A 12,134-nucleotide genomic window follows, 5' to 3' on the forward strand; every position below is an offset into this window, starting at 1 on the left:
CTTCTTCTTTTAATAAGCCTCGAGTCGCGCTCTGCGCGCGAACACGTTTTGCGGACGGACGTTCAGAGTCGCTAGAAGGTCGTGCCAAAGCCCGAATAAAGCAGTGAGTCACAGCCCTTCTTTTGTTGATCCTTTTTTGACGCGCAGTAGCGTGTAGCTTGCACCAGCCGGACTGTGCACGAAGTTTGAATAGTAGCATACAGTGATGAACAAAATTGTTGGCACATAACATCCTATTTTCTATAAACTTATGTGTGAATTTGGGAAAACACGATTCTTTGCTCAACGTTCTTGTGAAATACGCTGCGTAACTATAGAACTAAAATCTTGAATACATAAATTGTTAGGTACGAGATGAAAGATAGAACAGGGTAAGATCTGATCAAAATCGTTGCAAAATTATAGTTAGACTTACGACAATTTCATTTTATTGTATCCTGAGCTCAATTTTTGTAAAACCAAATATTCTATTATGTCGGTGCTGTTGTTCTAAAATAGAAATAAACTAGTTTCTATCTTTTTTCTCTTTCTTGTTTTCTTTAGTCTATCGTTTAATCCATTGTTTTTGCGGGAAAAAAGAATAAATTGTTTCTAAATACAAAATATGTACTTCTTTCTTTATCACATCAACGTATAAGGATATGTAGAGCAGTATAAAAAAATTGAATGTTATTAAATGGTTTTATAATTACGAAATGCACTGTATGAGAAGTAGGATTTGGAAACGGTTGATCAATTTAAGAAGTATTTTCATGTCAGAAATATTTCAATATAAAATAGCTGTAGAAATAAATAACTCGATAGATTCGAAGATATAAGATTTTTGAAAAATATTTGATTGTTATGTTTCTTTAACTTATTTTATAATATTAGTTTGCATAACTAATGTTATTGATATAACTTATAAAGGCAACTCGTTGTACATTTTTTATTATTTTATTATTTTTTACTATTCATTTTTATAGCACAGCTGCTTAATGAATTTTGACGATGCAATAAAAAAGAATTGAAAAAGGAACCGTGAGTTTTATAAGTTTACACAGAATTTTACAAGAAAATCTGGTTTGTGGTGATATTTTTGTTCATTACTGTATATTAGTACATCTAGGTGCAGTAGAATGCAAGATGGGGACCTTGTCTGACTATTCACGTCCAGTTTTACTTCCTTTGACTGATTTTTGTTTCTTATATCCCACTTACTTCTTCGTCGAGTATTAATAACTGCCAAGTATCACCGTGTTACTATTTTAGTTGAGATAATTGATAGACAGTGGACCTTTATGCATACTTTTATGAACTAAATTGAACTAAAGAAGTAGAACCTAAATAGAGATCTGTCTTAAGTACTATAATATAAATATTACAATGAAATATTTGAATATTTCGTATATTTTTAAGCATTATGTGCATTTTTCTATAATGTTTCTATAAATGGATAAACATTCATAGTCTAATTCCTTAAATTCCTAAAAAATTTATAGAGTAATTATGTACAGAAGAATACTTTTATTTGGCTAAAATGTTATTATTTATTGAGTTAATGCTTCCGTACAATTTATCATTAAATTTTGTACCAGTTTTCTTTTATTCAATTTTATTTATTCTATTTCTTTAGTATATATCTTTATATAGTAGCTAAAGAATTTAATTACGTGAAAATTCAATTTTAAATGCTTGGACAATGTCCCCCCATAAAACAAGCGACAACACACACAACCCTGAAGCTGTTTGAAACTAACGAATCTAATTGCAATACAGTCAGAGAAAATTTAAAAGGATCAAATATGCACTTAGAAGCCTTAAAACAGTTTAATCTTAGGAATTAAACGATGATGGAAAAAAATACCGGAAGCTTGATGACCTTTAATTTACGCACGATTTATATCCTACACTCGACGCTTGGATTCTTGGCGGAAATGGAGAATGATGTCACATTGATTGCTGCATTAGCAGATCACAGAATCACGAGGAATATTACTAAATAGATAAATTGACATTCACTCTATTAACACTCGTGACTCGACATGCTTTCTTTTCTCACTCACTAATATAATTTACATGAATTAATTTAAACAACAAACGATATTACTAATTATAAATTCGTTAAATCCGAAATAAACTAAGATCTTAAGCCGTGTGTCTACTGACAATAATCACGACAAAGGAAAAACATCGTAAAGCTTACGGTAAAGTGAAAGGGCCGAGGAAATATTTAAAGCTAATGTATAATAGATCAACAAAAATGTAGAGTACTTTAAGAAAGATTCTTAGAAAAAATACTTCTGCTAAGAAGACGTTACAAAAAGGACTGACTGTAAATTACAAAATTAATAGAAAATAATAAAAATTAATAAAATAAAGCAGTTAAGCGAACATTGACAGATTAAGAAACACAATGTCGAGTTCTTGTAAAATATTTGAAATAATGAAAAGAAAAATGAGTATTTAACAATTACCAAATACAAACATTTAAAATAAGATTCAAAGTAAAATTTTAAAATAAGACTTCAAGTTTTTAAAATAGAATTTAAAATAGAATCAGAAAGTGCTCTCCCGATGGATCGTCGATCAGAAAATTCCAATAAATAACGAATGGCTCTTCGATTAACGGAGGGGCAATTCGTCCTTTATCGACACAAAAATAGCGTGCCCCGTACACGTGCATTTATTTGGAGATTGTAAATACAGAGAGAGAAAGAGAATCGGGAGACGCGCCAGCCAAGTTTCCAAGTATTCATTCGCGGAATCAATGAGGAATCGCTTCTGGCGACTTCAATCTTTGCATTTTCGCGCCGGAAAAATATATACCATTACATATGCGCATATATAAATCGCCACATGTTTTCCGTGTGTTCAAAACACACACATACACATAGTCAAAAATGTACGGGTACGTTTGTGTGATCGTGTGTAAAATTTACGCACGAATACCCATTTGGGTTGAACTTTGTTTTGAGCTATCTATATCGAATTTGTGACCTCTACTTTGGTTGTTATATAATAGTTTTTGGCAAATAGAATTAAAAATTTCAATTTTATGCCGCGGAGATCGTTATTTTAAAAATTATTCGTGTACATAAAATGTATGCATAGCGTACATTTCGTTTGAACATACGTATGTTTTATTCTACTCGTTAAAAATTATACATTCGTATGAAGATCACAGGAGGATAACATGAAAATTATATTATTGTAGATTTCTTTTATTTTGATTTCACTTTACGATTAAATATAATTGACAATGCAAAAAATCGACTAGGTTCAATGATGTAAACATTCTAATAATAGCGATGAGTTGAGAAAGTTTGGTACAAGTCAACGGTATGATTAAGACAAGCAATAGTTTAATATCTTCGATATTCGAATATTATGACAGGCAATATTTTGAACCTATCGTTTAGCTCCAAGGTCAATAAAAGGACAATTTTATAATAATAGTATTATAATATTTCTCTAAATAATTGTTAAAATAAAATGTAAAAGATGAATTCGCTAAAAAAAACTGAAATTTCCCTTTAAAAGAGTAGCAAATGTGGCTTGTCAAGTGCTTCCTCTGTAATTTTCATCTATTATAAAAGAAAGTGACAAATTTGGTGTGGCCCAGAATGAACCTCAGCTCCTATTTGCATTTTATTTAAGAGTTTCGCTGCTAACTATCCTCAACACGAACACAGAGAGTACACAATTTAGATTAGAAGTCTTTTAGTTTTACATTCAGCTCCACGTGTTTCTTGTTATTGGAGCGATTTCGTCATCGCCTCGTTGCGGCTCGAATCACGAAATCGGGAACGAAAGATGATTTTGTAACGACCGTGTGTTACAACAAAATGTTGTGATCTATCGTTTAAATCGTTAAATAGATTGGAAAAAGGAAAACAGCAACCTCGAATCGAGGAACAGCGACGAGGTTGAGAAACGAAAGTTTTAGTTGTTTTAATTTTTTAATTTAATTTTAAAATTATTTTGTTATTTTTGAATTTTGCCAACTCCTAATAATAATTCTCACAAATGTAGCGATTTTCATTGACAAACTTTTTTAATTAGATAATAGAGAAATTAACATAAGATGGGATGACAGAATGCATTTCAATGAACCCTAACGTTTTATGATTCTTTTTTTTTTTTTAAATACGTCTTTAATTTAGATCGTTTTATTCGTTTTTCAGCTCGTAAGAAGCCGCTATCACCGTTTGCCAAGTTTCGTGAACTCGACAGACAAAATAGCGCCGCCTCGTCACCCAGGTAATCGTTTACGAGAGTTCTTTATTTATATAATAGGTATTTTCGTTTTTACTATCAGTGAAAGAACGGATATTATTAGACAATTGGTTTCTCTATTTCAGTTGTACCACAAAAATATATGAAACCTATATTCCTTAGAATAATTATCGTTACTTAGCCGTACTGACAACCAGAGTATTAGATATAATTTGAGATAGTAGGTTCATTGAAATTATAAAATTAATAAAAGAAAAAGCTTATAAAAATTAGAAAATAAATATTCGAAAAATTTTAGATTATAATTTAAATATTGACTTAACAATTTCTAACTATAATTTGGAATGTTTAGATCAATATTCTAAAATCTTTATAAAATATATCTTTATAGACATAATTTTCCATAGTTGAAACTAAACTCGATTTAAATTCTATTTCTCTATTTGCGGTCATTAAAATATAATTTTTAAAACTTTGCACTCTGTTACTACTAAATAAAGTTGAAAATTAAGTCATAAGCAATCGTTCAAGCGCAATCTTCGCTAATTGACTTAATCCGCCATACATTTTATATTTATATGCACCTTCCATTTCTTCGAAAGCTTAACTGAAGGCTTTTCCTTCTATATTTAGTCCCGTAAAGTCACCGGCAACAGAGTTTCGATTCAAGTTTACCGAGCCAGCGGTGCGGGACAACGCGGTGCAAATAAAAGAGCGGCTACTGGCGTGGTGCCGTTCCAAAACCAAAGAGTACGAGGTAAATCCGCCTTGTAAATGTGGCTTCACACGCGAGAGCGTCTATGTTATTTACAGAAAACACGCGAATAATCACACATCAATAGCCGAGAGAAAATTACGTTGTTCGCAAAATTAGTCAATCGCGTTGCATAGCTGCGTTTTGTATTGCAGAACGTGCAATTGGATAATTTCTCGACGAGCTGGAACAATGGATTGGCGTTTTGTGCTTTGCTTCATCACTTTAGACCAGACGCTTTCGACTATCACTCGCTACGGCCGGAGAACCGCAAAATGAACTTCGAGTTGGCGTTTACAAAAGCCGAGTAAACTTAAATTATTATCTTCTTGCGACTCTTACTCTTCTCTTCGTGTCTTTCTTCAGACTTTCTTTTTTATATCATCTGAAAGCTACTTTCCTGATTTTGTATAGTATTTTGTATATAAATTATTTATTGTTCCATAGTTTTGACGTGTCCCTCTAAAAAATATTTTTTGAATTTGAAATAAAATAGGCATTTATATCTATAAAATAAATCAAATTTAAGTACATCTTGTATGACTTTGGGTAGACAATTGATTTTACTCAAACTTAGAAATACTTTAACATATTAAATTGTATCTTGGATCTTAGAAATTAACTTAGATCTTTATAATTTCTGAAAAATTCTTAGAGTAACACCAATGTTAAAGAGTGAATAATAATTAAATGTTTGTAGTGAACTCGCCGGGATCGCACCGTTACTTGATGTCGAGGACATGGTGATGATGCGCCGACCAGACTGGAAGTGCGTCTTCACCTACGTACAGTCCATCTATCGCCGCTTCAAAGACGAGGATTAAGGACTTACTTTGACGCTTCTTAATGGCGTTCCGCAGTGCAAACCCGACATTCAACCGCCTAATACGATTCGCGGATCGCGAATCCGTCTGCTGTTCATTTGAATAGATCATCAAGGAAACGGCGCATTCTCCAAATATGAGATGAGAAAAACGAAACAAGCTCAGGCGAAATCCTCGGGCGGAGAACAGTGAAGAAATAGAAAAAGTTCGCTTTTGCGCATCTGGCATTCAGCAACGCGTTCAGCAACATTTTTACGCACGACTTTCCTGGCAGCCTTCCAATGAATGTATAATTATTTTTACCGAAAAACGATGCAATAAATAAAACGGCTTCCTCGAACATGTAGTGCTGTGACTGATGCGTGAACAAAACACCACCAGTCATAACAAAAAAAGGAACTGATGTTATAGCATTGATGTTATCGATGGAATTCAAGGTCTTCTACGCCAAAGATTTATGAAATAAACATGTGATGCTAGCAATCTGCTCGATTAGTATCGTTATTTTTTGTTAACGACGATGTAACACGAACCACAAATTTTTCAGATAGAAGGTAATGAAAAAAAATTTCAACTCGTATTAGAAAATCATTTATTAATTATAATCAAAAATATCTAATATTTATACTATATTAAGTGGTATTCTATGAGATAAATACATCTGTAATTGCAGCTATAGTCTTAGTTGATTCATTAAATGACAAATTAATATAAATACAAGTAACCAAAGACGATTAAAATGAATTTAGAAACACCAAGAAGTGTCTCCATTTTTAGTTTATCGGATCTTTACTCAGTCAGACTTTGTTGTTAATCACACGACCCGTCAATATTTATTATTAATGAGTAGATTACGCATTGTGCCTAATTTAAAGTACTGTATTTTAATTATAAGGCACCAATTAGTACATGAGTACAAAACGTTAAATTAAATGGTATCTTCTAAAGAATTATTTATATCATTCCTATCTTCTCCAAGCATTTCCTGCAAAACAATGGTATATTTAATTGCAGAGAATTTGAACATTACAGGAGAAGGATTGGTTACAATACCTGTAAAACTTCAACAAGTGATCTCGATTCTTCCAACATTTCTTTATATATGCGATTTTCTTCTTCTAATTTCTCAACACGCTCAATCAATTCTTTGTTATCTTCTAATGCATCCTCAAGCGCTATCCGCCGTCTTTCAGCCAAGACTTCCCAGTAGTTTTCACTAGGTCCAGCTATTGTAAGCATGAAACAAATATTTCCAAAATCAATAATTTAATAATTACATGAAGGATCATAGTTTCCTCTAATTTTTTCTTTTTAATAAAAGCATACCTTCAGATGTTAAGTCTTCAACTTCAATTTTTATTTTTCTTCCTCTCGCAGTTTGAACTGCTTTATCTTTTAAAGTTATTTTCTTACGTTTTGATTTCTCATCATTTTTAGATTTTTCATTTACTTCGCTAAAAAATAAAATGTAATTTAAATATGACATTTAAAAAATATAAAACAAGCAAATGGTAAAACTTATTTACCCTTTATGTGTTTCTTTTGCTATTAGGGTGGATCTCAGCATCCTCCTACCACCAACTAGATTTTCTTTGTCAGTGGCTGTTGGCTGCAAAACGTGCAAAGACTTTCTGACCTTATCCTGTTTCAATAAAAGATAAAAAATATGATATACGATGAAGCCTCTACATGCAATTATGTTACCAGAATCATGTGCCATGCTAAAGGTATAAAAGAAATTAAAAAGTACAAAATAAGGATAGTAAAAGAAGATATTCTAAATATAACATGCAAAATGAACTTGTAATACAATAGAACTCCATCTACGGAAACAAAATTTTGGTTAATGATCTACTAAATGGATTCCTATAAAAATTGTATAAATTCACTTATTTTCAATTACTTTGACGTGTTTGTTCCCTGATAAATTTCCAAAATAAATAGTCCCACAGTGATGATCCACATGCAACTTAAGATCGTTACTCAACATTTAAAACGGCGGTTAATTAATAATCAAAGTTTGTAAATAAAAAAAAAGATGGGTAAGATAACAGTTTCATAAATTAAAATGTTAATAATTCCTAATATATAAAATTCCACGAAATGAAGGAATTTTCGTGGAATTTTAATGTAAGCGATAGTTTACTTTGCAATGATTATTATAAATGAGAAGTGACGAAAAACATCGTTACATATATCACTAACCTCAGAAGCAACAGTTTTGGCGGTAGAAACCTTTGTGCCATCTCCAGGTTTCATGATAGTGGCCGTTAGAAACGCGAGTCAATTAAATAATTTAGAACGAATTCAAACTATATACGTGCATAGACGGAGAATGATAGAATTCAATAATACATCCGAACTACAATATTTCTAAAACAAATATTTCTTATGTACAAATTCGAAAGAACTAACCCACCTTCATCCTACGTACACGACAAACGACAAATGCTTCGACGTAGAATGTAAGATTTTCCCGCATTTAGTACGTCACTTACTGGTTCTTAAATTGCTGCTTTTGTAACGCAATGATAGCACTATTAAGGATAAAGGATAGTTTCTATGACAATTAACATGGATATATAAATGAAAAATTATTTTATACCACTTAATGATTTCCTAAAAAAGCAAAACTATTTTATTTTTATCAAAATAAAAATGTTTGGCGTGAGAGAAAGTATCAGATATTTATTGGTACAAAAAATTTAAATAGGTTTACAAACATGAAGTATTTTAAACTAAATTACTTAACAAATTAATTTATAAACAAAGAAATTAAAAAAGAAGGAATTACTACAACAGTTTATTTCGGAAGATGAAATTATAAATGTTCCTAAATTAACCCTCACAACTAGCTATTTTCACTAATATACATTTTTTCCAATCATCCACACTATCGCCACGTAGCGGCGAAAGAGTAACACTAATCGCTATTGCTGTCCTTGCTGCATACTATCTCTCTCTTTGTCTAAAAACTAGTCGCGTGCTGCCATTTATTCGATATAGAAGGAACAGCAACTTGGAGCGCATCAGGATAGATGGCAATACAGTACTTGTCCGTAGATAAGGAGGAGATGGTGTGCGACAAATCTATGTATTTGTTTCAGGCAAAGAAGTATTCCGGATCCATTTTATTCAGTCGTATCCAGATTTTTGTTTGTACGTGGTCATTACGAAGCGTCGTGTAAACTTGTTAAGAAGAGAAGACGTAAATTGTATCAAGAGAGGTAAACAAAACTGGTAGTGATAATTATTAGTGTATTATAATCTATAAAAGTGATTTTGAATTAGTTAAATTGAACTTCTAAACCTGATACATTTGATTAAACAGCAACAGATATAATTGCTTAACATAGTTTGATAAACATATCCGATCTTTCGGTCTTATTTGAGAGGTTATAGTCAGAAAAATAATTCGATATTTCAGAATAATTTAGAATACCTCTGAATTGTGAATTTATGCATTCTCGTTCCTCTAGATTTTGATTTTATTTTGATACTGTGAATAATAAAAATTACGAAGTAGCTGTAAATTGCATTTTGTTATGTTATACTGTGTATACTATACTATAAACTACAGACTATAAAAGTAATAATTAAACTGTCTTGTATTGATGAAATTACTTGTAGAAAATCATATATTTATTTACATTACATTAACACGTTGACTACCACAACACCTGTATTCGGGTGTCAGCAAAGTTTCTGGTCAGGTCGCGTAACCCATATTCGGGAGTCGCTTATTTGACTACTTGCAAAGGATGGTCGTAGGTATTTGAAAAGGTATTCCATAATAATAAAACTGTTGAATTGTTATAAAAGTAATACGAAAATGGTTTATTAAAAAAATTATCTAGAATGTAAAACTTTAAAGCATTCTATACATAGCTGAAGTTGGTCGGGACAATTTGGACAATAAGTTGTTGTTTTCTTCGAATTGTTTTGTGCCTTTGTTCGGTCCATTCGACGTCTTTTATTTGCATAACATAGTTTGCATGCGCGTCTAATGCTTCTTGCGGAATCATTTTTCCGAACGGCGATATTATGCTGACTCCGTCGAAGATAAGAATTTTTTGTATTTTCAGACAACCCTAATAATTTTGCAACTAATAATTGTCTAAATATTCTAATATTTATATTCTTCCTTGTTGCAATTTTGTAAACCGTCAAAGCGTTTACAACTGAAATTCTCAGAAGGAGTTGAATGCCAAGTTTTCTGTACCATTTGATTCCTTTTCTAATTGTGGTGGCATAAGAAACAATTTGGTCGGAATAATCTATACCACACTTTCCTTCATTATATTGAACAACAGCTAGTAGTTTTAATGTTGCCAACAAACGAAACGAGAGATCATTCTTGAGACCACCACTTGAGCGACTCGCATTACTAAAATATTGATGGGAGCACCTAACAGAGAACGCTTGGTATTGCTGCATGTGTGGCCTGACGGAGATTTGTTTGAAAATATGTGTGACAGTCAACGTGTTAATATTATCATTATCTATATTGTCAAAAATATATGTTATTAAAAGATTAAATTAAAATTATAGGTGAAAAAATATGCAATAATGGAAACCGTTGCTAAAGATTTACGTGGTCTAAGAGCTTGTTTAGTATGTTCTTTGGTCAAGGTATGTTCATCTGACTATAATTATCATGTACAATTATATGACTAAAAATTTTAATCTTACAGACATTTGATCAATTTGAATTTGATGGTTGCGATAATTGCGATGAATTTTTACGTATGAAGAATAATAAGGATAATGTTTTTGATTGTACAAGCTCCAATTTCGATGGGTAAGTCATATAAATAATAAACAATTTTTGATTTTCAATATTTGATTTTCCTGTTGCGAAATCAAATTATTAAAATTGATATTATATGTTTAGTATGATTGCTGCTATGAGTCCTGAGGATAGTTGGGTTTGCAAATGGCAAAGAATAAGTGAGTAAGAAATTTGTACCTAGACACAATAAGTTAAGATTAAGCAAGAGAAATATCGTTATTTTATTCTTGTACACTTTTACAAAATTATAACAGTTACATTATCTCATAGTAAATCATACTATAAACTGTTATCCTTTATTCTACATTATTTTGACATCTTACATTTTATTAATGCTGCTTCAAATTTCTAATGTATTAACCTTTCCTTTTTTTTTTCTCTCTTTAATAATTATTTTTGGCAGTGCAAATAACAATAATCTATATCATGTTTTATATCATATTGTAAATGTATTGAAAGGCAGGACTTTGTACAAGTTTTTTAAGCCAATATTTCAATACAAAAAATGCAACTAATATAAAACAATGCAATATATATATATACGTATGTGTATATATATATATATATATATCGCAATTTAATAGGTTGTGTATCTGAGATTCTTAATATTATATATTATTATACATTTATACAGAATTTTCACTAATATATATGACAGTATGTATAATTGTTAAGGAACATGCTTATGTGCGTACACAAGATTCTATTTTAACATATTTTAATTTCATGTATATTTTGCATTAATTTTTTACATGCTGTTTTTTTTCATTTAACTTAAAACAAAATAAGTGGACAAAATCTCTTGCTAATAATCATAAATATTTGCTGTAAAATAAGTGAGATTCAATCTTTTTTCTCCTTTTAGATCGGTTTTGCAAAGGTGTATATGCAATATCAGTATCAGGACGATTACCAGCAGGTGTTATAAGAGATATGAAAAGCAGAGGAATAGCGTACAGGCCACGTGATACAAGCCAAAGATAATTTCAAAATTTGTATTATTACTACCATATTTTCTTGTAATATTATTTATTAGAATATTGTAATTATTTATCTTGTATTTGCACTAAGAATTTTATAAGATTTTCACGAAAATATTATATCGATTTGATTGATATGAACTTTTGTTTAGGTTCCAAGAATTCTCTTCTAATTCCTTCAACCTTTTTGACTATAATTAAGATTTTTGTAAGATTTGCTCGCGACTCTTTACATTTTCTCTAATTCCAAAAGATTACAATATATTAATATTTCCTCTAAATCTCTCAATATCTGTACAGATTTTTAAACAGACTAGTTAGTAATATCTCGAAAACATTTGAATTTAAAGAATATATACAACTTGCGTGGAATCCATTTTCTCTTATCATAAACACGTTCCACATCATTCTTTCAAATCAGGTTCGTGTTATCCGATAAATTTTAAAAAATGGTAATGTTTGATTTTCTAATTATTATAGCTAAATACAAAGTTAGTTTGCTCTGATTTTCTACAAATTCTCATGTAATAAGTTAATGTGTGTACATTAAAAATTTACGAATGCAA

At 30.8% G+C, this 12,134-nt stretch overlaps 2 protein-coding genes and 1 long non-coding RNA gene across 5 annotated transcripts; 2 read left to right on the forward strand and 1 right to left on the reverse strand.

Moving 5' to 3' along the window:
• The first annotated feature begins 109 nt into the window (after positions 1-109).
• On the forward strand, positions 110-5,189 carry LOC122566044. Of its 2 annotated transcripts, none has more exons than XR_006316374.1 (3): positions 110-1,020; positions 4,167-4,242; positions 5,128-5,189. It is a non-coding gene; the product is annotated as an uncharacterized LOC122566044 (long non-coding RNA). The 2 variants fall into 2 exon arrangements; XR_006316373.1 differs by lacking the exon at positions 5,128-5,189 and adding an exon at positions 4,852-4,913.
• A 1,182-nt stretch (positions 5,190-6,371) lies between these two features.
• Positions 6,372-8,287, reverse strand: LOC122566037 (geminin). 2 transcript variants are annotated; one of them, XM_043722733.1, is made up of 5 exons: positions 8,002-8,287; positions 7,323-7,405; positions 7,123-7,250; positions 6,850-7,022; positions 6,372-6,781 (listed from the first exon to the last, which is right to left on the reverse strand). In XM_043722733.1, the coding sequence occupies exons 1-5, from the start codon at positions 8,053-8,055 to the stop codon at positions 6,725-6,727; spliced, it is 495 nt and encodes a 164-aa protein (XP_043578668.1). In that variant the 5' UTR covers positions 8,056-8,287; the 3' UTR covers positions 6,372-6,724. The 2 variants fall into 2 exon arrangements, with proteins under 2 accessions (XP_043578668.1, XP_043578667.1); XM_043722732.1 differs by having other exon boundaries at positions 7,323-7,438; positions 8,002-8,286.
• Positions 8,288-8,875: 588 nt separating this feature from the next.
• Positions 8,876-12,134, forward strand: LOC122566041 (transcription elongation factor SPT4). Its single transcript, XM_043722740.1, has 5 exons — positions 8,876-9,023; positions 10,348-10,428; positions 10,491-10,597; positions 10,691-10,746; positions 11,454-12,134. Exons 2-5 carry the CDS (start codon positions 10,366-10,368, stop codon positions 11,570-11,572), a joined length of 345 nt encoding a protein of 114 aa, XP_043578675.1. The 5' UTR covers positions 8,876-9,023; positions 10,348-10,365; the 3' UTR covers positions 11,573-12,134.

The sequence above is a fragment of the Bombus pyrosoma genome, linkage group LG3 (genome assembly GCF_014825855.1).
Source record: "Bombus pyrosoma isolate SC7728 linkage group LG3, ASM1482585v1, whole genome shotgun sequence".
In the NCBI taxonomy this organism is placed as follows: domain Eukaryota; kingdom Metazoa; phylum Arthropoda; class Insecta; order Hymenoptera; family Apidae; genus Bombus; species Bombus pyrosoma.

What these genes read in the sequence shown, in the direction of transcription:
- LOC122566041 (XM_043722740.1), top strand. Translation starts at nt 10,366, where the DNA reads ATGGAAACCGTTGCTAAAGATTTACGTGGTCTAAGAGCTTGTTTAGTA. An exon ending in ACAAGCTCCAATTTCGATGG is followed by an intron (nt 10,598 to 10,690) that starts GTAAGTCATATA and finishes TTATATGTTTAG; the next exon opens with TATGATTGCTGCTATGAGTC. An exon ending in TTGCAAATGGCAAAGAATAA is followed by an intron (nt 10,747 to 11,453) that starts GTGAGTAAGAAA and finishes TTCTCCTTTTAG; the next exon opens with ATCGGTTTTGCAAAGGTGTA.
- LOC122566037 (XM_043722732.1), bottom strand. Translation starts at nt 8,055, where the DNA reads ATGAAACCTGGAGATGGCACAAAGGTTTCTACCGCCAAAACTGTTGCT. An exon ending in CCAAAACTGTTGCTTCTGAG is followed by an intron (nt 7,439 to 8,001) that starts GTTAGTGATATA and finishes TTATTGAAACAG; the next exon opens with GATAAGGTCAGAAAGTCTTT. An exon ending in TGAAGACTTAACATCTGAAG is followed by an intron (nt 7,023 to 7,122) that starts GTATGCTTTTAT and finishes TGCTTACAATAG; the next exon opens with CTGGACCTAGTGAAAACTAC.